The following is a 27,159-nucleotide window of genomic DNA, read 5'->3' on the forward strand; positions in this document are numbered from 1 at the left end:
CTTCCAATCCATGAGCATGGAATGCTTTTCCGTTTGTGTCATCTGATTTCTCTTAGCAGCATTTTGTAGTTCTCCCTGTAGAGATCTTTCACCTCCTTGGTTAGAAGTATTCCTAGGTATTTTATTTGTGGCTATTGTAAATAGGATTGTGTTCTTGATTCGGCTCTCAGCTTGAACATTATTGGTGTATAGAAATGCTACTTACTTTCATTTATGGATTTTGTATCCTGAAACTTTACTGAAGGCATTTATCAGTTCCAGGAACCTTTTGACAGGAACCTTTGTCTTTAGGGCTTTCTAGGTATAGAATCATATCATCTGTGAAGAAAATAGTTTGACTACTTCTTTTTTTATTTGGATGCTATTTGTTTTTTTCTCCTGCCTGATTGCTCTGGCTAGCACTTCTAGTACTGTGTTGAATAGGAATGGTGAGAGTGGGCATCCTTGTCTTGTTCTACTTCTCAAGGAGAATGCTTCCAGTTTTTGCCCATTCAGTATAATGTTGATACTCATTTTATTAACTTGAATTACCATGATAGGGGTAGATTTTATTTAAATCGGCATTTTGTTTAAGTTGCCAAAAAGTCTATTTAACTTTCGAAACTTGTTTATAGCCTCATGATCTTACAAAACCGTTATATATTTTATACAACTCAAAAGGATTCAGTTTTCTTTTTTATGGAATAATCAGTGTAGTTTAAGAAAATGACTTTTCGTTTTTTGTTTTTTTTTTTTTTTTTTTGGAGATGGAGTCTCGCTTTGTCGGCCAGGCTGGAGTGCAGTGGCCGGATCTCAGCTCACTGGCAAGCTCCGCCTCCGGGTTTATGCCATTCTCTGCCTCAGGCCTCCCCCAAGTTAGCTGGAGGGACTTACAGCACCTGCCACCTCGCCCGGCTGTTTTTTTGTATGTTTTTTAGTAGAGACGGAGGTTTCACCGTGGTTAGCCAGGATGGTCTCGATCTCCTGACCCTCGTGATCCGGGCCCGTCTTGGCCTCCCAAGTGCTAGGATTTACAGGGCTTGAGCCACTGGCCGCGCTGGACCTGAAAAGTTATTTTGTAAAAAGTCTTCCTTCTTTTCTGTCCTTAACATTAGATAGACCATTTTAGGGAGTCAGTGACACATACATTTGTATCCCTATCTACCACTGACAAATTGTAACCTTGAGACTTCTGTCAGCCTTAGGTTTTTCAAGTGTAAAAGAGGATAATATTGTATCTGCAAAATTCAAATGAGAAAAGAAAATTGATATATCTAGCACACTGCTCTTACATGCTATGTGCTTAATAAATATTTGTTCTTTGTTCTCTCCTTTCTCTCGCTGCCAACCAGTACGTTTTGAAAGGAAAACTTAATTCCACTAAACTCATGTCAGGTGATTGTGGTCGGCTTGCTCTTCTCATGACCTCAGCAAGATCAGAAAGGAAATCTTAATGGCCACCTGCAGTGAACACCTTTTGGACTTTATTTTTTGCTTGGGTTCATTGTGTCACAAGATACTTCTTTGTCCTTTAAGTGTTCACCTTCCTTGGCCCCCATGGTGTCAGTGTCTGTGGGACCTCGCCCAACTCCTTGTACTTCTATCTCAGCCTTCTGTTTAAATATCTCTTTTTTCTGTATATTTGTATGCCCATCTTTAGCACTCTTCTTTGTCTGCTTTGACTGTTATACACTGTCACAGCCACCTAGCGCTTATACCACAGGTACTACCAAAGCAGTTCTTTTAGCCTCAAGCTCTCTTCTAAGTAATGTATCTGATGTCCACCACTTGGTGGAGAGCTCTTCCTGGTTCTTCCTGAATGTCTGATCTCAAATATTATTCTCTCTTCCAGATCTACTCCTTCATGCCTAATATCATCAAGATTTTTCACAACTACTGAAATTGTTTACCTTCTAGCCACATTCAATAACCAGATTCTTTGATGCCACCTCCTACAATTTGTTTACCACTAATAAGGTTTAAATTCCTTTCTAGCTCTATTTCTGGTTATGACCTCTGAAAAGATACTCCTTCTGGGTCTGTTTTTCTCATGTTTAAAAATGTTTGTACTCGATTAAGGGTCAACACAGTAGAGTCCAGGGGCCAAACACAATCTGCTACCCATTTTTGTAAATAAACTTTTGTTTGTGGTTGTTTTATGTTGCAGAGTTGAGCAGTGACAGAGACTTTGTGTCCCACAAGCTTTAAATATTTACTCTCTGGCCCTTTCCAGAAAAAGTTTGCTGACCCCTGAATTAGAAAATCTCTCATCTAGTTTCCATTTTTTTAAAATATTTTTTTTTGTGACCATTCTTGATCACGAATAGGGATAGTAGGCATTTTTAAATTGCTCCCTAAAGTTTTATTTTAATTGGTTTATCATTAGAAGTCACCAACAGAAATAAGTAGTTTTTTTCCTATATTGTGAGGACCTTGTCGTAATAAAATATTCTTCAGTGTTTCAAATTTGAGAGCTTTTTGAATTGTTAGTATTTTTTAATATGTTGTAAATCCCACTGTCAGCCACCCTAGGGAGAACCTGGTGTTAAGATTTAAAAAACAATAAGGAAAAGACTAGAAAAATGATAGTAGTTGAATTAAACATGGAACATACTGTAATGTTAGGATCTCTGTTTCCCATCTAATAGCCTTCGTGATTCACAGTCATGTGACAGTAAATGGATGAATAGGATTTTCTTTGCCATTTTGTGCTGACAGACTTTTTTTAGTTAATTGCTTTTTAAAAATAATTTATAGTGAATACATCAACAACAATTCTATTTACAGGTTGGTAGTTAAAGCCTCTTAAAAGTCAGTGATAACTACATTTTGAAGGTAAAGAATATAGCTAGTTAAAACTCTGACCACTGATTGTAAGTATAATAAAGAAACCTTGTTTTAACCAGTGGGGAACCCAGGTGAAATAAATGCAAATCAACAGCAAAACTGACAGTAAAAGTGTATAAATCTTTATAAAGGAATGAGTTGCAGAAGAAAAAAAATACTTTTTAAATATCATCACTATTCATCAAAGCAGATTATTTCCCATTGTGATAAAGATTTTCCATGTGCGTTTTCTGGTATATATTAAAGGGAGGATTCAAGGTATGTAAAAAATACTTATAAAGTTGTAAATATCAAACGTTAATTATATGCATGCTGATGTGTGCTGATATCTGCAACTTATTTTGAAATGCATCAAAAAATAGTTGGATTGATGTATGAATAGAGGGTTGGATATGTGATGAACCAAATAGAGTAAAATGTTAGTTGGAGAATATGGATAGTGGATATAGTGGGTTGGTGTTCACTGTAAAACTTTTACAACTTTTTTGTTTGAAATTTTCCTTGACATAATATTAGGTAAAATGTTTAGATCTAAGTGGCTGTGAGACAGTGAGTTTAGGGAGAAGGATGTGAGAGTGAGTACACACACATGGTGTACCTTAAATAAATTATTAAAAGTTTATATGTTAAGCATACTTTGTGTATAAGCACATGCTTCTCAACTGTTTTATTGTATATTTCACAGATTTGCGTCCATTAGGAATATTCTTAGGTTATAAGTAGAAAAAAAAAAACAAGAATTGTAAAACTTTCATTTCAAGGAACATCCTGACTTACGTTATACGTTGTAACTGTATTAGTCATTTTCACGCTGCTGATAAAGACATACCCTAGACTGGGTAATTTAATAAGGAAAGAGGTTTAATTGACTTACAGTTCCACATGACTGGGGAGGCCTCACAATCATGGCAGAAGGCAAGGAGGAGCAAGTCATATCTTACATGGATGGTGGCAGGCAAGAGACGGAAGCTTGTCTTCTGCAGGCAGACTCCCCTTTATAAAACCCATCAGATATTGTGAGACTTATTCACTATCATGAGAACAACATGGGACAAACTGCCCCCATGATTCAATTATCTCCCACTGGGTTCCTCCCACAACATAAGGGAAATATGGGAGCTACAATTCAAAATGAGATTTAGGTGGGAACATAGTCAAACCATATCAGTAACTCTTGAATTATCCCCCATAACCTCTATAGGAAAGTTAGCTGAATGCTTAAGAAGTCCATGTGATTTCTGTTCACACAGTAAACAGGTGCATTTACTAATGGACATCATATAATTCTCATTTCTTTTGGAGAGTTAGTACTGTGTCTTATGTTAGCAAAGTACTGAATATATAGAGGATGACTGTACAACAAATACTCATTCAAGAGTGGGCATTTCTGAAGTATCATTTTGGTTATTTCTAAATATATCATAATGAAAAATATATACAAATATATTGTTTTAAGTACAATAGTAAATATTCATGTAACTACAACTTACATTAAGAATTAGAGGTAGAAGAATTACTTTTGCCCCATACCAGTCACAGCCCCCTTTTCCACATCCTCTTTGTTAAACTAGATAATCCGTACTTGATTTTAATGATGAGTATTCTTATGTTTTTTATTTAGTTATACACAGTTTTACTATGTAAACTATGTGTTGTCTGATTTTGAACTTTATATAAGGCAGTCATACTGTGTGCATTCATTGTTTGTGAGATTCATCCATAAAGGTATGTGTGGCTCTGGTTTAGTCCTCTTCATTGCTAGTTAGTATATTATTGTATGACTATGTGCCACAATTTATTTGTTAATTCTACTGGTGGATTTTTGCTTTTATTGGCAGTGTTTTATTACTATGAACAATGTTGCTTTAGAGGTATAAGAATTTCTCTATTGGGGTATAATAGCTTGAAATGGAAATCAGTAGGTTGTAGGGTCACTGAAGGTATACGTTTATAAACACTCGTTTATTCATGTCATTGCCACCGTTGTTTGTTTTCAGCTCTCAAAAGAATCCAGTGGCATTGCATGTGACAATTATTGATAAGCTTATTAGTACTGCTCCCTCATTTTTCACTCCTCACCTTCTCACCAGGTACCTGTATACACATACACAGACACATGCACATATCACCAGAACAATGTTAGAAATAGGGGTTAGAATAAGTGTTAATAATTTAGATTATTTTTAGAGTCACCTTTTTATTTTCTTGCCAATAACATTAGGAGTTTGCTCAGAAATTACCTTATACACAGTTAAATGTCAGTTTATTTTAACTAGATTCCTTTTGATTTATGTCAATAATGATTCTGTAGTTCAGAATATTCTTCCATCTGTCCTACCCAAACTTTATGTATTCTAATAGTTAAATAATTTCTGAAAGTTTTTATTACAGGTGTAATTGGCATACAAGAAACTACACATAGGGACCACATCAAGATAAAAAGCTTCTGCACAGCAAAGGAAACAGTTAACAGACTGAAGAGACAATGCACAAATTGGGAGAAAATATTTGACAAGAGCTTAATAACCAGAATATATAAGAAGCTTCAACAACTTTATAGGAAAAATATCTAATAATCTGATTTTGAAATGGACAAAAGATCTGAATAGACATTGCTCAAAAGGATACATACAGATGGCAAACAGGTGTATGAGAGGTGCTCAACATCATTGATCATCAGAGAAATGCAAATCAAAACTACAATGAGATATCATCTCACCCCAGATAAAATGGCTTTTATCTCTAAATGACAGGCAGTATCAAATGCTGACAAGGATGTGGAGAAAACAGAATCCTTGTATGTTGGTGGTGGTGATGTAAATTAGTACAGCTTCCATGGAGAACAGTAGGGAGGCTCCTGAAAAAACTAAAAATAGAGCTGCCATACCATCTAGCAGTCATACTGCTAGGTATATATCCAAAAGAAAGGAAATCAGTATATTGAACAGATAACTGCACTCCTATGTTTATTGCAACACTCTCGCAATAGCCAAGGTTTGGAAGCAACCTAAGTGTTCATCAGCATGGACACTTCATGAATAGATAAAGAAAATGTGATATATGTGTGTGTGTGTGTGTGTGTGTGTGTATATACTCAAAAAGAATGAGATTCTATTGTATGCAACAACATAGATGGCACCGGAAGTCATTGTGTTTAGCCAGGCACAGAAAGACAAACTTCACATGTTCTCAGTTATTTATGAGAGCTAAAAATTAAAACAATTGAACTCATGAAGTTAGAGAGTAGAATGATGGTTAGCAGAAGCTGAGAAGGGCAGTTGAGGGGGAAATAGGGATGGTTAATGGGTACAAAACAATGGAAAGAATAAAATCTAGTATTTCATAGCACAACAGGGTGACTATACACAATAATAATTTAATTAAATATTGAAAACTACTTTAGAGTATAATTGGGTTGTCTATAAAACAAAGGATAGGCCGGGCACGATGGCTCACACCTGTAATCCCAGCACTTTGGGAGGCCGAGGTGGGTGGATCACAAGGTCAGGAGATCGAGACTATCCTGACTGACACTGTGAAACCTCGTCTCTACTAAAAAATACAAAAAATAAGCCAGGCGTGGTGGCAGGCGCCTGTAGTCCCAGCTACTCAGGAGGCTAAGGCAGGGGAATGGCGTGAGCCCAGGAGGTGGAACTTGCAGTGAGCCAAGATGACGCCACTGCACTCCAGCCTGGGCAACAGTGCAAGACTCAGTCTCTAAAATAAATAAATAAATAAAATAAACAAAGGACAAATGCTTGAGTGTGATGGATATCACCTTTACCCTGGATGTGATTATTACACCATTGTATTGCCTACATCAAGAGTGGTCTCATATTCATTCACAGATATATTCTTCCTATGTGGTCCACAGAGAATCAAATAGTTTTAAAAAACTGCAATATTAAAGTGTTCACTTGATAAGTTTGCCGTATGCCTTACACCCATGAACTGAAGAGTAATGAACATTCGTAATCCCAGTAGCTTCCTAGTGTCCCTTTGTAGTCCTGCTTCTCAAAACTGTAGATCTTCTGTCACTATAGGTAGAAAATTTGCTAGAATTCTACATGAATGTGATTATACTTTAGGTACTCTTTTTGGTCTGGCTTCTCTCACTCAGCTTTATTATTTTTAGATTCATCCATGTTCTTTTTAAATTACTGAGTAATATTTTACTGTATGGCTATGTACCATTTATTTACTTGTCGATGCCATTTTGGTTTGTTTCTACTGTTTAGCAGTTGCAAAAAATATGCTATGCATATTTGTGTACAAGTCTCTGTATGAACATATGCGTTCATTTCTCTTGGGTAAGTACCTAGGAGTGGGCATGATGGGTTGTATGATACGTATATGTTTAGCTTTTAAGAGACTTCCAAACTGTTTTCCAAGGTGCTGTATACCATTTCACATTTCCACCATCAATGGTGAGAGCTTCAGTTGTTCTACATCCTTGCCAAGATTTGTTATACATAGTCTTTTTTTTTTTTTTTGAGGCGGAGTCTCACTCTCTCACCCGGACTGGAGTGCAGTGGCCGGATCTCAGCTCACTGCAAGCTCCGCCTCCCAGGTTTACGCCATTCTCCTGCCTCAGCCTCCCGAGTAGCTGGGACTACAGGCGCCCGCCACCTCGCCCGGCTAGTTTTGTATTTTAGTAGAGACGGGGTTTCACCGTGTTAGCCAGGATGGTCTCGATCTCCTGACCTCGTGATCCGCCCGTCTTGGCCTCCCAAAGTGCTGGGATTACAGGCTTGAGCCACCGCGCCCGGCCTACATAGTCTTTAATTTTAGCCTTCTTATTGGGTATGTAGTGGTATCTCGTCTTAATTAGCATTTCCCTAATGATTAATGATGCCGAACATCTTTTCTTGTGCTTATTTGCCATCTCTATGTCATCGTTGGTGAAATGCCTGTACATATCTTTTGCTGATTTGTATTGGCTTGTCTTATTTTGAATTATAAGTTTTTTATGTATTCTAAATACCTCAGTTCGTGGCTAACCTTTTCATTTTCTTAAGCGTCTTTTAAAGAACAAACTTTTAAAAATTTGAATGAAGTTCTGAAAGTTTTAGCAGAGTCTAAAGAATTAGAACCAATAACAAAAACATAACAAATTCTCACTTTGCCCTGAATGGTTACAGAATTATGCCTGATTGTTCACTCGTTGCCACCACAAATCTAGTACTTACCATTCCTTTCTTCTACTTCTGTGCAACTATTCTTGAACTGTAACTGGTTTAATATTTTATTTCAACAAATTTGATTTATACAAGGTGTTATAGTTATAAAGATGAGTAATATGTAGTGTTTCTCTTCAAAGTCCTCAATTTTTAGCATTTAATGTTTCTTCCTGTCATCCATCTTGTACAGCCAGGTCCATGTGCTTTCCTTTGTTCAGTCACTAGTATAGCTCTAGAGACAATGAAGTGCTCAATACATTTTTGTTGTGTACTGTAGTTATACTTTTTGGACATACAAATATGTAAGTTTATGGTAGCAGGAAATCTCTTGTTCTTTGTATCCTCCAAAAGTCCTGACATAGTTCCTTGTACACAAGGGACACTAAGTATTCAACAACTAAATGAATTATTGAGGGTTTATAATAAAGTTTACCTGATATATTGATAATACAATTGGCCCTCCATATCTGCAGATTCCACATCTGCAGAATCAACCAACTGCAGATCAAAAATATTCAGAAAATAACAATGTAAAAATACATTAATAAAGAATAATGTACAACTTAAAAACAATACAATGTAACAACTATTTAAGTATTATCATAACCTAAGTATTATAATAACCTAAAGATGATTTAAAGTATAGGAGGATGTAAGTAGGTTATATGCAACTATTATGCCATTTTATATAAGGGACTCGAACGTGTCTGGATTTTGGTATCCTCAGGGGGCTCCTGAAACAATCTGGATACCAAGGGACAGCTGTATAATCTTTGGCTCTACTGAACTAAGTGAAGAAAAAATACTCTCAGATGTGATTATTGCGATAGATAGTTTTTCTAGAGAAAACAAATATACCTGATTTTTACTTGAATATTTATGAGTATGGTAATCTTTTTTATGACCCAAATTTAACATTATTGTTATCATAGAAGTCTGTCTATGGTAATACAGCATGAAATCTGTAGTCGGCTACAGATAAAAGGCTTTCACAAAGTTTGTTTGCCTTAGTCTGTTTTGTGCTGCTATAACAGAATACCAAAGACTGGGTAATATATAAACAATAGAAATTTACTTGGTTCACTGTCCCAGAGACTGGAAAGTCCAATGTCAAAGGGCCCACATCTGGTGATGGCCTTCTTTGCTGTATCATCTCATGTTGGAAGGCAGAAAGTCAAGACAGGGCAAGAGTGAGAGGGAGCCAAACTTACATTGCTAACCAACCCGCTCTTGAAATAACAAGCCTGCTTCCACTTTAATGATGTGAGTCCATTCACAAGGGCAGAGCCATTATCTAATTACCATTTAAACATCCCACCTCTCAACACTGTTGAATTGGGTATTAAGTTTCCAACACATGAGCTTTGGGGGACATATTCAGATCATAGCACTGCTCTATTTAATGAGTTAAGTATTTTATTTGAGAATTCCTTTTTTAAGTGAATCCAATGCCTTAAAACATATAAATTTCTAAATATATAGGAAAAGATGGCAATAACCTGCTTTCTTTATCTAGGTCCTGGGAACTCCAACAAGGGAGCAAATCAGAGAAATGAACCCAAACTACACAGAATTTAAATTCCCTCAAATTAAGGCACATCCTTGGACGAAGGTGAGTCAGTTTTTTTTTTAAAGTGTATTAGTCAATAGTTAACTAAAGCAGGTTTCTCGTTCTTAAACTAAACTATTTTGAGATCAGATAGTTGCATGAATACAAGCAGTTCTGCATGTAAAGATAGTTGTGTAGATGTACTTGAGTGTTTCATTGACTTTATATAGTTTCAGTCTCATTGATTTCCTGTAGACAGTTTCTAGCCTGGTTTTTTATTTGCAAGGTAAGGACAGTGTACTTACATCATTCAAGTACAGAATTTGATTTAGGACTAGGATCTTATATAAAATTTTGACAACCTAAAATTCAGAAGTTTATTTACATAGAGGTGTATAGTTTAATATCATATAGCATACCATACATTTCAAACATTATTCTTTTAAACTGTTAAAACAGGTACCTTATTATAGACGGCATTTTGTGTTTTTCCTCTCTTGTTTACCTTCCTACTGGCGTTTTGGAAACATGATTAGAAAGCAAATGTAATCTTGCTGGGAGTATACATTAAAAACAATTGATATGTTAACTGGATGTCACTAGCCTTTGGAAAAACCTAACCTTAACATTAGATGGAACCAGTTCTAAAGAGCATAATTGCTAATGTACCAGGGAACCTTTTTTTTTTTCTTTGGTATTTAATTGGAATGATTTTAAGAGAGATTTTATAAAGTGTTTTCACCTCAGTTTGATTTGTGAGATTATGAAGAGAAAAGAAATAAAATTTCTCAGTAGGGTTTATAAGTAGAGTGAATCTCTAACTTCGTCATTGTACAAGTTCAGAAACTCTGACCAAAGATTCAAAGTGACTTGCCCAAGATTACATGGATGGCTTGTGACAAAGCCGGGATTAAACTTCTGTGTGTGTGTGTGTGTGTGTGTGTGTGTGTGTGTGTGTGTGTGTGTGTATGTGTCATGAGTTACAAATGATCAACTTTATAATACGTATTTTAAGGAGAGACTTTCTGTATTTTAAAATGTACTTACAAGAATTCATTTTATATACTGTTAAGTTCATTTAGTTAGTTATAGATCTTTCATAATTAGAGATGAAGTAATTAGGGCTATAGGTGAAATAATTTACACTCTGTAGAATCAAAGTATGTTTCTCTCTCTCTCTCTTATGTATATTATGATTCCAGTTACTTTTTCTTTAAGGTCTCATAATCTCATTATCTATCTTCAGAAAATTCTCATTACTAATTATTTATTTCCTATTTAGAATCAAAGACCTCAATAGTATTTTAGTGCTTTTACTACAACCTGGTCAACAGACCACGATCTTGCCTCCCCTTTTTAAAAGTTTATGGTAAGCACTAAATAGTCTGAGATTCAAAAGTGTTCTTTGACCTTTGTATTCAAGGCTTATTTTAAATCTGGGTCAGAAGATATTTAGGGATTCTCACCTGACTCTAAACCCAGAAAATCTCAGGTGGCCTACTTGGATTTAGGGGCTGCATTACAATTTGAGTCCATTATAGTTATTGCAAGTTAAATTGTTTATAATAAGTGATTTGGAGTATACTATGACTTCAGCTGTGTTAAGGGAAAAACAACAAAGAGAATTCTGTGTATTAAATAAATACAGGGAAATATTCCAAAATGCCAACAGTAGTTTGGTTAAGAAGAAAGTGCACGATTTTATTTTCTTTGTTCTACCTTTTCAAACTTTCATATTTTCTTTAATAATGATGTTATTTTATGAGGAAAAGGAAAATTCTTTTGGTATAATCTAAGTATTCATCACATATTACCCTCCTTATAGAGTTTCTGACAAATATAATGCTGAAATTGAGTCCATGAGATCCTATTTAACAGTCCCCATCCTCCATTATTATTATTATTATTTATCAAGATTGCCACTAGTCCTCCTTTATCTAAGGTTTCAGTTACACTTGGTCAACCTCTGTCTGAAATGGGTGATGAGGTATAATAAGATATTTTGAGAGAGATACTACATTCACATTATTTTATTACAGATATTATAATTATTCTATTTTATTATTATTGTTGTTAACCTCTTACTGTGCCTAATTTATAAAGTAAGCTTTTATTACTGGTATGTATGTATAGAGAAAAACAGTGTATGTAGGGTTTAGTAGTAACTGCAGTCTCGGCATCCACGTGAGGGTCTTGGGAACATACCCCTGTAGATAAAAGGGAGGGGGCACTGTATTTAGTGTGTGTCAAATTCTGCATTTTCCCCCTGAATTATATCTCTCTAATGCAAGTATTAGCTAGAGTAGAATGTGAGAAATAGTTGATTATAATTAAAATCCAGCCAGCGAAAGAGCTGTGCTAAATATGTATGCTTTAAATCTTCCTTTGCCCTCTTGAATTCTTGATGTTTCCATATCTTATACTAATGCTTTTCAAACCTGAATCGTCTATGTAAAGCCCGTTTATTTAGATTTCCATTCCTGTACCATGTATAGAATAATGACTCAGTTCTCCCATCTTTTTTGTCTGTTAAAAGGACTCTGAACCTTTCGTTCATCTGGCGTCTTTTGACATAATCTGGTTTTCACTTCATACATATGCGTTATGTAATAAGTGCACTTATGCTGGTTCCTCGTTTGTGCACATGAGAGTGGGTGTTACTGGAATTGTAAACAAAAAAGTAAATTCAGATGCAGAAATTTTTATTATTTTTCTCTGTCATCTAGATGATTGAGAATATGCTTGTGTTGATTTTTTTAAAAAAATAGGTTATTATAAGAATTAAAAAACAAAACTTAAAATTCCTAGAGGGAACTCAGACTCCTTTCCCTACCATTGTGATAGTGGACAGTAACTTGAGAAATGCTCTTAGGGTAAACAGCCATTTAAGTCATTTAAAGACCATATAGAATGTCCCCCAAAGAGAAGACCGTTTTGCCCCTCGAGGGCAGGTAAACAGGAGTCTGGAAACAAGAACCACTTAACCTTTATTGCTGTCTTCTGTTAGTCCCATCTCCTGAAGCTGTGGACATATGAACCCTGGTTTCCTGTGCTGCAGTGTTGTGCAGCTATATCCCCAAGATTGGGACTTGCTGTTCTTAAAAAAAAAAAAAAAGTAGACAGAAATAGAGATCAAAAGAGAAAATGTCTTTCATGAAAACATTGAGGTAAGGCGATACAGATGTGTAGAAGAAATAGCAGAAAAATAACACTGAGATGATCCCAGTGTGGTGTATGGCAGAAATCTTGACAATTAAAAACTCCAATAAGTTGCCCTGGGCTATTACATAATAGCAATAGCCAGTGCAACATAATTCATTAATAAAGCACTTGTGGCTTAAGTAGGAAAAGAAATAGAGTGCTAATATTTTGAAACAAGGATTATTATTGGAGGTGAGGGAATGAAGACCTATGCCTTGGTGTACACTGTACACTACAAAGAAGAAAAACACACGGAAAGAAAAGGAAGTGATGCAAAAGTAGATTGAGAATTAAGTAGAGACAGAGATTGGTTGGAAGAAGAGAAGAAATTTAAATTCTGCATTTAGTATGTGGAGGTGTAGTTAAATGGTGGGCTATTATATGCAGAGTGAGAATCTAGTTTAAACATTGCTCCTAATGTTTATGCCTCAGCTTTTTTTCTTTTGTAAGATAGCGATTATCTGCTGTGTCTTTTCTCAGGATTATTTTGAAAATACACCCATAATATACATATAAAGGATTACTTTAGTTTTGAATAAATGTGAAGGATGTAGCACTCCAATGTAGTTTTCTGATTTGTCTTCTCTGTCTCCACTGCCCTGACCTTAGTTTAGGCCACCATCATATCACAGAATCATTTAAAACAACCTCCTACCTCCTGATTTCCATCCTTCGGTTTCACATCACTTTAATCCATCCTCCTTTCTGTCAGAGTTGGCTTTTTTTAAAAGCACCTGTGATAGTGTCGCTCCTATTTAAAATTCTTCTCTGATTCCTCATAACCTTTAGGGAAATTTAGTGTCATATACATATAATGACAAGAGTGATCCTATGTGCCAATTTATGCTTGTCCAGTGTAATTAATAATTGTTTGCCTCTTCACTCCCAGGAAGGTCCCAGTTTGGGTGGCAGTTTATTTAGTCACTCTGTTCTTGATCTTTTCTGCCTTTCTTTTCCAGAAAAATAGAGTATTTAGTATTTGTCCTATTCCTAACCTTCCTTGAGGTATCTAGTTATTGAACCCAGTCTCTTTCCCAAGTTTTACAGCTTACTGTATCCTTAAATGCATGTTGTTAGGCAATGAATTTAAAAGTTTAGTGTCTACTTAGGGTTGATTAGGGATTTTTTAATAAGGTTATATCATAGTAGGTGTATGAGGTGCCTTCCCACCCACTTTCGAGTGCCTAATCCTTCTACCCTTTTGTTTAAATTTCTTTGTGACAAGCATTTCTCCTCTATCCTAGTAATAAATAATCCTGTGAGGTCAGTTAGGTAACACAAATGTCTGTCTTATTCTTTCAGAGTAATGAAAGAATAAAGTAACAACTGGTTAGTAGAAGGAAGTAGATTGCAATCCCAAGGCCCCTGATCTCTTAACAGTTACATTAGTGCTATTTAATATGTTGGCTACATATTGGAGTGTTGTCCAGTTTGTAGATCACTTTGAAGGGACCATGCAGCCATGCTGGATTTTCTGGTTTAGTCAGATTGTCTCCTAGTTGTTCCCCAGAGAAGCTGCATTCATTTCTGCCTCTTGCTAGTGTCTCCCTTCCCTCTCTCTACTCCCCCTTCCACTGTCTTAGAATGTTCTTTTTTTCTTCTCTGCTTACCAAGTCTTAACCTTTCTTAAGATCTCAAATCTCACTTCTCCCATGAAATACTTTCTCATTATCTAAGTTCTTTATGATTATCCTACCACATAACTCCTATAGTACCTACCAAATTATACCATACATAATAGCAATTACTTAAAAATATTTGTCGCCAAGTTGTTGGCATATATGGTAGTTTAATACTTAAGTGTCTGTAGCTTTTGTATGACCATAAGTCATTGGTAAGTCTCCCAGAAAGGGTTATTCACAAAAATTAATCCTTGCATACCTGATTTCCTAAAACACTGTCAACATGCTTCATAGTGAATCAATACTAGTATTTCTAACTGGCTAACAGAGTAAGCAGAAAATTGAATTCTCAGGTCATTTCAGCTTTCAAAGGAATTATTTTAGACTGAAAAAGTTACTTACTCTCTATGCTTACAGCCGACCCAGAAAGCCCCACTATACTTATTTCTTTTTAACACTTTGTCCATAATGTTACATTTTTTCCCCTGAGCCATTCAATCGATTTTCAGAACTTGGTAAACCTACCTGTTTTAACCGTTGTTCAATATATTATTAAAATGCCTTCAGAGAGACCTACAGGGCACAAAACAGAAATTGCTGCCAAAGTTTTCTTGCACGTCCATCCTATCTTTCTTTTCTGGTCTCTGCATTACTCATTTCATTCACATGTGTTCCAGAAAGCATAAAACCATGTTGGGGATTTCTATTGACTCCTAAGGTTGCCACTTGTCTATTTTGTTCTATTGCTTATGGTAAATCAATTTTTATATTATTATTCAACCCTCCTCTGCCCTGAGCATTCTACCTAGACCATTCTCACTTATCTCACGAATACATATAGTATGTCCTCTACTGAAATTTCTACCCACATCCTTATTATTGCTAGAATAGTCACTTCATCTCCCTTTCTAATATCCATTTTGTTATGTTAGTAGACCTCACTTTTTTATTTCTACTGGCTATATATTCTTATTTCTTTGCTGGAAATCCACATTAAAATCCAGCTTTTAGGGTGGCTAATCCACATGTGAAAGGAATAATGTAAAAAAGGAAGAATACTCAGTAAGACGTAATTTTCAGATTGCTTGTGGGAGGCAAAGGATGAGGTTAGGGGTGGATTTGGAAAGAAGGCAAAATTCTATTTTTAATTTATCATTTGTTCTTTAAATCTTGTGTCTTCTATGTAACCAGTGTGTGCTGGGTACTATAAAGCATACAAAAGAAGTAAAATATATAGTCTTTGTCCTTGAAAAGCTGACAGTTAAAAAGCTCAGTTGAAGCAAGTATTGAATAATGTGAGATGCCATATTACCATATACTTGATTCTGTGCTGTAAGTGTTCAGAGGTGTTCCACATGGCTGTAGGTGTTATAAGGCAGACCAGTGAGGATGGTGGAGGGAAAAAGGAACTCCCCTTAAAGATAATAGATGAGGTGGGATGTTGAAGGGAGGTTTAAGATTTGCTTAGGTGTAGAAAAGGTTCGGAATTGTTATAGCCTGGGTGAATATCTCTCAAGATGGAGAGAGATGAATGAAAAGAAAATATTTCTATGTTTTTAGGAGGGCCAGCCTGACTGTAATAACTGTTTTGTGAACATTGAAAGATTAAATTGGATAAGCGAATAAGCAAATCACACTCCTGTGTAGGGATGTAGTACTATTTCATCAGTGCATGATGTGAGGGAGGGAAATTATGTTACATAGTTAAATGCTGATATCTACATATGTACAGCCAGTCATTTAACATCGTTAGTAGGTGCTTAGAAACTGCAACTTTAAGTGAAATGATGTACAATGGGTCCTCAAATAATGTTGCTTCATTCATCGTTGATGAGGGAAAACGTTTGGCTTTATTATACCTTTCACTAAAAGTCACAGTTTTCAAGAACCTATCAATGACATTAAATGAAGACTTACTGTATAACTTTTCTTACCTGTAGTAGAACTTGGGAAAACTAAATAAGGCTTTTAATTAGTACAGCTGAAATTCACTGGATGTTAGATCTGTCATGGCTAAGGAAAGGATTCTTTGTGTTTCTTATGCTCAGCGTTCTTTACCTGAGCTGGTATCTTAACGAAAAGGTTAGAAAAATATGCAGTAGGCCTGAGCTGAATTCAGTTTTGTGTATCCTACCCTGTTAGATGCTGACTTCATAGATAGCAATTTTACTTGGGGGGAGGACTCTGAAAGTTGTTTTCAGTAGCCTTTTGGTAATCATTTTTGATAGTACTTAAAGTGAATTGGATTACCTTGTATGTCAGTGCATCTTTAGATCAATGTAGCAAAGCATGTGAAAGACTGCCAGAGAATGTATGTTTTTTGTTTTCTGGGGGGTTTTTTTTTTTGAGGTGGAGTCTTGCTCTGTTGCCCAGGCTGGAGTGCAGTGGCACAACCTCGGCTGACTGCAGCCTCCGCCTCTGAGGTTCAAGTGATTCTCCTGCCTCAGCCTCCCAAGTAACTGAGATTACAGGCACCCACCACCACACCTGGCTAATTTTTGTATTTTTAGTAGAGATAGGGAGAATATTTTTAAAAATAGTGTGGACTAATTTGTTAAGTAATTATTGAATTCTGTGCTCCATATGAACACTTAAGTAGACTTAATTTCTTCTCTTAGTGAACATAATTACCTATTCCAAAGTCCATGGCATTGTCTCACTTTTAATCCTGTGTTTAGGTTTACAAATTGCATATAATTTCAGATGATTAATAGATTACTTGAGAGTCAATATTGGGGTTGCTCTTTAGGAGTATTCATGGTTTATTAGTTTTTAAAACTGGATGCTTATATTTTGTATATGACCAGGATATAGGATGAGTGTTGTACATTTATCATAATAAAAACTAGTGAGGAATAGCTATTTGGAACAGGCATGGCTCTTGTTCTGTGTTCTGTTAGATTAATTATCACTGCCAACAGACATTTAAAATGGACATTTTTACATTGCTCTGATTGGCTTCATAATACAACAGAGTTGTTAAGAGCTGATGCTGTGAGATGCATCTTAACCATAGGTTTTGGTATGGTGTATGTGATTGCTTAAAAATGGCCTTTTTAAAGTGCTTGAGATTCAGTCACAACACTTAGCTAGCTCCAGGTTGAAATTTGAAGGCCAAAGTCTATTCTAGGACATGTAGGGCAGAAATTGCCTCTGTCATTTTTTAGTTACCCGAATGCAAATTTATTTTGAATAATTCTTCATTTAAGGACTTCTTTGCATTTGTTCAATACTGCAGAAACTTTCTTTTTTAAAAAATGAATTTTTTCTGTTAGTTTCTTCTATGGACTAGTATTTGTGATGAGAGTTGATATTTGTTTTAATTTAAGAAAATGAGTTGCTGCATAGGTGAGGTAGTATTTGAATCACTTTAAAAGTTCATGTCAGTGTTTTGGTTCTTTTCAATATTTCCTTTCTCTTTTTTTTCTTTTTTCCTTCCTCTTTTTCTTTTCTTCTTCTTATTTATTTATTTATTTATTTATTTGCTTTGTTTTATTTTGTTCTGTTTTATTTATTTACTTTTGGTTTTGTTTTTAAAGGGGTGTTTTGGGATCTCTGTGGCCTTGCTGCATACTTCGCTGGCCATATTTAGTCTGCGTACTAATTGTTAGTTGGCCCAGTTGAGTCTTATTTTGTGCTCTCAGTTCTTTCAGTCTGGTTTTCTATTTTTGTCCACCTGGTTGTGTTTTAGTTCATGAGAAAATTTATTCTGATGGGCCGGATTTTAATCTGTGTACTAAATTTTAGTCTGCAGACTAAAAGTAATCCGCGGATTATTTATTTTTGAAAAATATTTAATTCCCCCACTGGAAACTATCCTAAAAGAATGTTAAATTCTCTTAGAATAGCCAGGGGAGTTCACAGATACTGGTGAGTTCTGCCATTTTTTGTTCTCAATACCTAGACATAATAGACCCTGCTACTTCCCTTGCATATTTGGCTCCGTTGTGCCTAGGTGTTGGTATACATTACTATGCCTGTCACCTGTAACTGTGACTGTCCCTTAGTTGTATTGTTAATTGTATATATTTTGTTTAGCTTTTGGTGGGTGAATTGGGCATATTTGCAGATGGAACTGTGTTTAATTTGTAGTGCTCGAAGATGTAGGGTTTATTTTTTCAGAGTTTTTCCAAAGAGGAAAAAATGTTCTCTATTTTTCCTAAGTAGTGGGTGCAAGGGTATAAGCGGGCAAAGCCCACAATAGAAAAAGTAAGTTAATACCCGCACTCCTGAGGTGATATGTCAATTTCCTGATGAGTCCTAAGATAATGAGAATGTCAGCAAAGAAACATCTTTTAGCAGAGAAGTCAATCCAGAATGGAGAATAATCCGCGGTGGCCTGATCCTTCTTAGCTCACACAAATTGAAAGTATCTGGCTTGAAATCTATAGCGTTATAACTTAAATATGTTTACTACTTTCCTCTCATCACTAATAACTTAGCAAAAAAAAATGTTTATACTGTGTAACTGGAACACATTAATAGAGAAAAAAGTAGCATATTGGGAACTTGAAACTTTAAAAGCAGGCTAATATGCCCCCTCCCAGCCATGTCTGTGGATGATGAATCCAGGTCGTAGAAGACCACTTTACTTTGGGAACTTTACTTCTAGATTTCATTTTGATTTTAACTTTTTTTGGTTTTGTATTTTTTTAATAAACGCACTGGCATTGGAACATAATAAACTAAAATTAAAATGTTTCTTTACTGTGCCTCACCATTGCACAATCAAAAAAAATTTTTTTGCATACACTGTGGTGAAATAATTTTTAAAACTTGGACTTGCTACTGTGAAGACTGATGTTTAAAGTTTATAACTGTATAAACATTTTCTATGTCCCCCCCACACCATGGATTTCTTATAACATTGGATATATTTTTCCTTGCTGGACTATTCTCTTTTGGATTGACTTCCCCTGTTTGGATTATTTCACTGCATTATCATCTTTAGGATTCGTCAGGAACAGGACATTTCACCTCAGGAGTGCGGGTATGTACTTAATTTTTTTTTTCCCAAAATTTCAGGGCAGGTCTATAAACCTTGGGGGAAATCTTTTTTGAGAGGCTAAACAATTATTCATTCTTGAAATGTAATAATAAACGATGTAAGTAGCTGTGATTTCTGTTTGTATTCACTGTATGGCATAGGTTTCGTTTATAGTATATTTAGATTGTCAGTCTCTTGGGTGATTCATTGACATCTAGGCTGAAGTTTAGGAATTGTGGGTTTTTAAGATTATTATTTCTATTACAAGAATAAATATTGATGAAGATCCATGAAACCAAAGGTCTGAGTGTTAAGCAATTTCATTGAGTAAGGAAAGAAGTGACAGCGGAAGCTTCTTTAATTGAAAGACAAATTTCAGTTCTTGGTGGTTTCCTTTTCTTTAGAAGCAAAAGTAATTCAGATGAGCTAGTTTCTAGTTTGCCCTGTAATTTTTAGAAGTTACATGCTAACTTTACCCTGTATTATGGTCAGAAATCTGAACTGTGGGAGATACTGGGTTTTGACCCCACATAGTTTTCCACTTAACCTTTATGCATAGAGTACTGAACCAAGGCTTTTCTCATCAAGAATCTCTCAAGGGTTTAAAATAACAGTGTATACTTTTTGTAAAGGCAGGTTAAATCTTGATTTTAATGTAGGCTCTTGGCATGTATTATTTTCTTTATTGTTTTTAACTCTTGAACTTCGTGAGTTAGGATTCCCTGACAAATATACACTAATAAATGTCTTAGTACCAATATGGATGATCACTTGTAGCCAGTAAAACACCAAAAGAGATGGGTGACTAAAAAAAATATCAGAAACAAGTGTGTAATACTGGTTTATTAACAGCTTTAACATAAAATCTTTGAAAATATAACATGAAATTTTTTTATTTGGAATAACTCAGCGCCCAGCCATCCTACATTTGAATGTTAGCAGGAGATATTTATTTCTACTTTGGGTGCTACTTTTAATTCCACTTATGTGCTGCCATATTGGTGCAAAAACATTTTGGATTAGCTAGCAAAATAAATCCTTATACTATCAAACAGAAGCAAACTTGCCTTCAGGGATAAAATATGCCAATGGTGTTTAATATTTTTACAAAAATGTTCTGGGTTTTCCCACTGATTATTTTCTTTTTACATTCTGTATATGATTATAGACCTTGGGAGCAAGAGAGGGGACCAATAACTGTAGAAGAGCTGAACATTTCAAATTTGACAGTAACTCTTAAGGTTTCCTTGACTGAGGCAAGTCAGAGTATTCAAAAGAATAGATGAGGCAGGTTTTGACCTGTTACAAAAGGTGTCTTTTAACATAACCAAGAAATTGACTAAGGCCTTTCTTTATGTTCTGAAATAATTTCCTAAGAGCCTGCTTTACCTAATTTCTCAATTTTCATGGAAAATGTCTTTTTCAATAATAAACTAAAAACAAATACAATCCTCTTTTCACTGTAGACAGTACTCATAAATAGTCTCTGGAAAGTCTAATGAGCTCTGTAGTTGTAACTAGTTCTAACCATCAACATAAGTGAACAACCAGATGTTACATGAGCCATTCTTACTAGGAAACCTTAGCCTCCCAGGCTGCTCCATGCCCTGTCACAATCTGCATGGACTTTTCTCACTTATGGGTCTGTTTGCCTCCATTTATAAGTGTCTACTTCTCTGTCCACCTCTGGTTGTTTTTCCTGTCGAGGGATATATGTTTCATTTTTCTTTAGTTTCAAAGGCTTCTCGTCTGTTTATTTCTGTTCCTTACCTTTTATTTTATTCTGTAGGTGGCCATAATTTAGAATGAAGCATATTTTATAGTTTTGATGACTAGTTTTATTTAAGACACAAATTAGTAGAAAGCTATCTATTCCTTTAAGTAGATCAGTTATTTGAATTTTCAATATAGCCTTCAGCTGACTTTTCTGTGTCTTAATCATTCTTAATGTATAATACATTTTTTTTCTCCTTGATTAAAACCCTGGAATATTCATTCAAGTGAGGGAAATCTGGCCATATTCATGGTAACACCTACTTGAGAAAAAAAAAATTTAGGACATTTAATCAAATTCAAGGTTTTCAAGAATTTCTTCAAATAATGGTAGGCTCTGTTTATTGGAAATAACACCAAATCAGTAGCATTTATAGACCTAGAGTAAATAGCTCTTCTTTCTTTTCTTTTTGATTGCCAAATTTGTGAACAGTGCTGCCCATCATTAACAATTGTTCTGCTAAAAAACAATGCAAAAGAGGCAATCTTTTATTTACTGCCATAGCAGCGAAAACTTTAAAATTTAAGAAATATTTTTCTAGTTGTGCTTGCCTCCAGAACTCAGCCTTTCCCGTGTGCCTGTCATATTTTGTATGCATGTCTGATTGTTATTACTTTATGATTAGCATATATAGATTTTTCTCTGAGCATTTCTCATATAATCTTTAATTAGCAATTCACCCCTGTGAATCATATGCATTTAACTTTTTCCATTCTAGAAGGTCCTTTCCCAAATGCAACCATGTTTCTGTACATGGTGGGAATTAAGTCATTACTCACAGGGTATTTACTTAGTTTCTTAAAACATTAATTATTCTTTCCCTTTTTTTGTACTGCAGGTCTTCCGACCCCGAACTCCACCAGAGGCAATTGCACTGTGTAGCCGTCTGCTGGAGTATACGCCAACTGCCCGACTAACACCACTGGAAGCTTGTGCACATTCATTTTTTGATGAATTACGGGACCCAAATGTCAAACTACCAAATGGGCGAGACACACCTGCACTCTTCAACTTCACCACTCAAGGTAACTCCAAACACTTTGCTCTTCACCAGTTCTGGGAAAGCTACACACTGGGTGTGAAATGACATTCTATTAATTAAAATCTGTGGGGGACAAAAATGGACATATTAAGTACTTAGGTAGGCGAAAAGAGCATCCTTTCTAACTTACTGGTCACTACTTACATGGTTTTGAACAAAAGAATAGCACATAAAAGTTTTCCAATAGGCATAGCTTCTTTAATTTTTAGCAGAATATAATGTTGGCACATGAGAAGTTACAGAGAGTTCAGTGAGTGAAGTTTATCACTAATTGGACTAATGTACAATTTAACCTTTAGGTTTGGATCTGAAACTTAAAATAGTAGCATTTCTTGCTTCCCAAGAGTTTGTATCAAGTTTTCTTAAACCTGGAATGAATTGGCTATGTTTGTATAAATTCAGTTGTCTTCCAAACAGGAGGAAAACTAGAGCCCTATAAACCCTTTCTAAGAACTTACACAAACTATAATAGAGACAAGGAAATTTCCATCCCCTCTGAGATCTGGCACCATTGCTGCTGCTGAGAAAATACTGAAAGGAAAACTAACTTTGTGCATTGTGGTTTCTGAAAGACCTTGGGATAGTCACTATTTCTTCACTATTTCTGTGTTCAGTTTTCTTTTCTCCTTGATTAAGACCTAAGTGATTAATTCATTCAGTCACACTACCTCTGATGATGTGACTTTCTTCTTACACTGAGCATAAAAAGTGTACAATTCATTACAAAAAAAAACACAGTTGATATATTGATTAGTAAGCATACTCAGGGTAGAAAACAAAAAAAGGGAGATGTAGAGCTTTCTGTGACAAAGAAAGAAATCTATTTCCTTTATTCATATATATCATATCTTTCTTTTTTAAAAAAAAAAATGAAGACTTTTATTTTGGTATTTTAAAATATTGTTTGCTCAGCACATTAGATGTAAATATGATGTGGGTCTTGAACATTTATGTTTTTGAGGGTTTGGAGAATGCATTTATATTTGGATGTAATGTGTATAGATACAGTGTGTGGTCTCTGTGGTTATCAGAGTGTTTATGTGATTCTGAGTATCAATGAAAAAGTGGACCCTGTAAACACAGTCGTCATGTATTGCTTAATGATGCAGATATGTTCTGAGAAATGTGTCATTCGGCAATTTTCATCCTTGTGCAGACGTCACAGAGTGTGCTTATGCGTACTAAGTATATTATTGAAAGTGCTGTCATTTTGAGATATGGCCCCTTTTTAAAAAGTGTTAAAATGCCCTGTCTTAGCACCCATTCTGAAACTGAGCTGAGATCACAAAGTAGTACTTTCTCACGGTCTTTGTAAATCACTATTGTCACTGTTTTTGAACAGTGTTTCTGTGTAAGATGTCCAGGAAAGAGGTGGGGTTCTTTTGTTGTTGTTGTTTTTGTTTTTTGGTTTTTTTGTTCGTTTGTTTTGTTTTGAGACGGAGTCTCACTCTATCACTCAGGCTGGAGTGCAGTGGCATGATCTTGGCTCACTGCAACCTCCACCTCCCAGATTCGAACAATTCTTGTGCCTCAGCCTCCTTAGTAGCTGGGATTACAGGCACCTGCCACCATGCCTGGCTAATTTTTGTATTTTCAGTAGAGACGGGGTTTCACCATGTTGGCCAGGCTGGTTTTAAACTCCTGATCTCAGGTGATCTGCCTGCCTTGGCCTCCCAGAGTGCTAGGATTACAGGCGTGAGCCACCGTGCCTAGCCTTGATGCCATTCTATTTGATATGATACTCTGTATTCTAATTTTGGAGCAGTGTTTCCAAATGGTGATCTTGTTTTCTAAGGCAGCTGTAACTGTGTACAGATGCAACTTTAGAGCACATGCTAGTTAGTAGTAATTAATGGATGACCAGAGTAAAACTGGGTAATCCAAGGGGTTGAAGAAGAGAATCAATCTTCCGGTTGGTTGTATAGCTAAAGGAAATCTAGAGATAGAAACATTGTGGGGGGTCTGGTTGAAGGGTGAGGGGTATTAGCGAGATTCTTCTAAAGGCAGCATAAAGCCCTCCTCCATCCTCATAACAAATTGTCGGTGACATCTGCAGCACTACTTCCCCCAAATAAAATAAAGATCTACATATAGTAGGTGCTCAATGAATGTATGAGTGCCATGTCCCACTTTAAATAAACATAATATGCATTAATTCATACAACCAGTATTTTTTGGGCATTTCTAATATTCCCTCTGGTTGTTATTACTATTGTTGTTTTAATTACTAAAGTAAACCTGCTATATATACAGAACTATAAAGATTAAACACGAGTAAAATATAGTGTTTTATTAAGGTAAAGCTTACAATAAAGCTAACTGCAATTTGATGTTTGTTACTGTACCATGGGGTAATTAGCCATAAACAGTAATTAACATTACTTTCATATAATCACAGTATTTCCATATTCAGATAGAGGAAGGAGAGAGATGAACAGATATCAGACGGACAACTTTGAGATCTTTCTGATTGCCTAAATCCATAACTCAGGAGAACATCAGACCTCTCTCATTTTTTCAGAACTGAAGCTTCAGTGTTCCAGGACCCCATGACTGACAATATTATCTGCTTTCAGATGTTGGAAATTGGAATAAACCTTTGACACACCCCCTTCTTTCCATTTCTTCCTGTCATTAGAATTTCAAATTCAGCCATAGCTGAATCAGACCTTAGGAAGCAGATAGAATCAGGAAAGCTCAGTAAGGATCAGTATTTTCTTATTAACTAATTTGTTGCCTATTCCAAGGCTGGAATATATTAGGGAATCAGTTGTTTTGTATGTTTAAAGGTGAGTCTTCCCCAAACTCTATCACACACATCCCCAATCTCAGTTTTTTACCTAATTTGTATGAAATTTTACCAATTGAAGTTATTTAGTAAATATTGTCCTCCTAAGAGTATAGGGTAGGATGGGGGTGGTAAAGATATTATCCGTTTACTTTAGTATGAGCTAATGTGAACGTTCTATTCCTCTACCACTTGGCAGGATTATGTGAGAGAATGGTAGCTTTGTGGGAAGATAAGTAAGAGTGGCAGCATGTTGGCTAGGCCAGAAGAAGCAGTGATTTAGTAACTCTGGGGAACTGTTTAATTGAGAGTTGAAATGGGATATTTGGGGCAGCCATTGAGCAATATGTAGACTCAGACAGACTGAATATTTTGGGGCAGGGAGTAAGAGTATCTGGACACGAAAAAAGCAGGTGATGAGATAGAAAAGGTATTCCAGAAAGCAAGTAAATAAAAGAACAGTAAAAGGGAGACTAAGATATAAAAAACAAAGGAAAATAAGGAAAGGGTTAGAAAATATTTTTTGAAAGAGTATACGAATGTGTTACAGAATAGGAATTGATGAAAACATGGAATTGAAAATGAGTAGGTGATGGGCAACAAAAGCAAGTGTTCTAGAATCATAGCTCATCAAAGAATTTTATATTTCTTTCATTTGAAAGCAGTAGGCTACTTATTTATAAAATCTATTGTAATTAATTACGATAACTAGCAGATTCCATATTTGTAACAATGGTTTTTAAACTTATTTTCCCATTATAAAATAGCGATAGACATAAATAGGGTCAGCTCATCTATTTATCTGGCCATGTCCTAGCCTTTTTCTTCTAAGTTGCCTTATCCTCAGACACGTCTGAAGTGAATATAGTATTTCAGCTACCTGAGATTAATTGAAGTATAGGCATGCATTGTTTTATTGAGCTTCACTTCATTGCATCTCACAGGTAATGCTTTTTTTAAAAAAACAAATAAAAGGTTTGTGTCAACTCTGTGTTGATTGAGCCTGTTTTTCCAACAACCTATGCTTATTTTGTGTGTCTGTGCCACATACGGTAATTCTTGCAATATTTAGAGCTTTTTCATTGTTATTACATCCATTATGGTGATCTGTGATCGTAATTTTTTTGATGTTACTATTGTGATTGTTTTGTAAGTCTGTATTGAACTTAATTGATCAATGTGTGTGTTTCAACTGCTCCACCCATCAGCCAATCCCCATCTCTCTCCCTCTCCTTGGATCTCCCTATTCCCTGAAACACAACAATATTGAAATTAGGCCATTTAATAACCCTACAAGGGCCTCCAAGTGTTCAAGTGAAAGGCAGAGTCACACAGACTCGCACTTTAAATCAAAAGCTAGAATGATTAAGCTTAGTGAGGAAAGTATGTCAACAGCTGAGATAGGCCAAAAACTAGGCCCATTGTGCTAAACAGTTAGCCAAGTTGTGAATGCAAAGAAAAGTTGTCAAAGGAAATTTAAAGTGCTACTCCAGTGAACACATAAAGAAGTAAATAGAGGTCAAAACAGCCACAATATTTTCTTAAGGCAAAGCTTAATAAAGGGCAAGGCCCTAATATTACTCAATTCTGTAAGGGCTGAGAGAGGTGAGGAAGCTACAGAGGAAAAGTTTGTAGCTAGCAGAGATTGGTTCATGAGGCTTAAGGAAGGAAGCCATTTCCATACCATACAAGTGCAAGGTGAAGCAGCAAGTGCTGATATAGAAGCTGCAGCAAATTATCCTGAAGACCTCTAGCTAAGAGCATTGATTAACATAGCTACACTAACCAACAGATTTTCAGTGGAGACAGAACAGCCTTCTATTGGAAGAAGGTGCCATCAACAATCTTCCTAGCTAGAGAGGAAAAGTCAATGGTCTGGCTTCAAAGCTTCAAAGGATAAGTTGACTCACTTATTATGGGCTAATAATACAGCTGGTGATTTTAAGTGGAAGCCAGTGCTGCTTTACCATTCCAAAAATCCTAGGGCCCTTAAGAATTATGCTAAATCTACTCTGCTTGTGCTCTATAAATGGAACGAAAAAGCCTGCATGACAGCACATCTGTTTACAGCATGGTTTACTGAATATTTGAAGCCCACTGTTGAGACCTACTGCTCAGGAAAAAAAAGATTCTTTCAAAATATTACTACTTAGTGGCAATGTATCTAGTCCTCCAAGAGCTCTGATGGAG

At 35.7% G+C, this 27,159-nt stretch overlaps 1 protein-coding gene across 3 annotated transcripts in view; it reads left to right on the top strand.

The window, feature by feature from the left end:
- The window catches only part of GSK3B (glycogen synthase kinase 3 beta), a 269,562-nt gene that overhangs the window by 206,269 nt on the left and 36,134 nt on the right, over positions 1-27,159 (top strand). For 2 of the 3 annotated variants that reach the window (XM_017891387.1, XM_017891407.1), the window contains exons 8-10: positions 9,523-9,618; positions 19,330-19,368; positions 21,978-22,164. In XM_017891387.1, the coding sequence (XP_017746876.1) occupies positions 9,523-9,618; positions 19,330-19,368; positions 21,978-22,164 (322 nt within the window). The remainder of the gene's footprint in view (positions 1-9,522; positions 9,619-19,329; positions 19,369-21,977; positions 22,165-27,159) is intronic. The other variant, XM_017891398.1, reaches the window with a different exon arrangement.

This window comes from Rhinopithecus bieti, unplaced genomic scaffold, assembly GCF_001698545.2.
Source record: "Rhinopithecus bieti isolate Rb0 unplaced genomic scaffold, ASM169854v2 scaffold_759, whole genome shotgun sequence".
Lineage (NCBI taxonomy): Eukaryota > Metazoa > Chordata > Mammalia > Primates > Cercopithecidae > Rhinopithecus > Rhinopithecus bieti.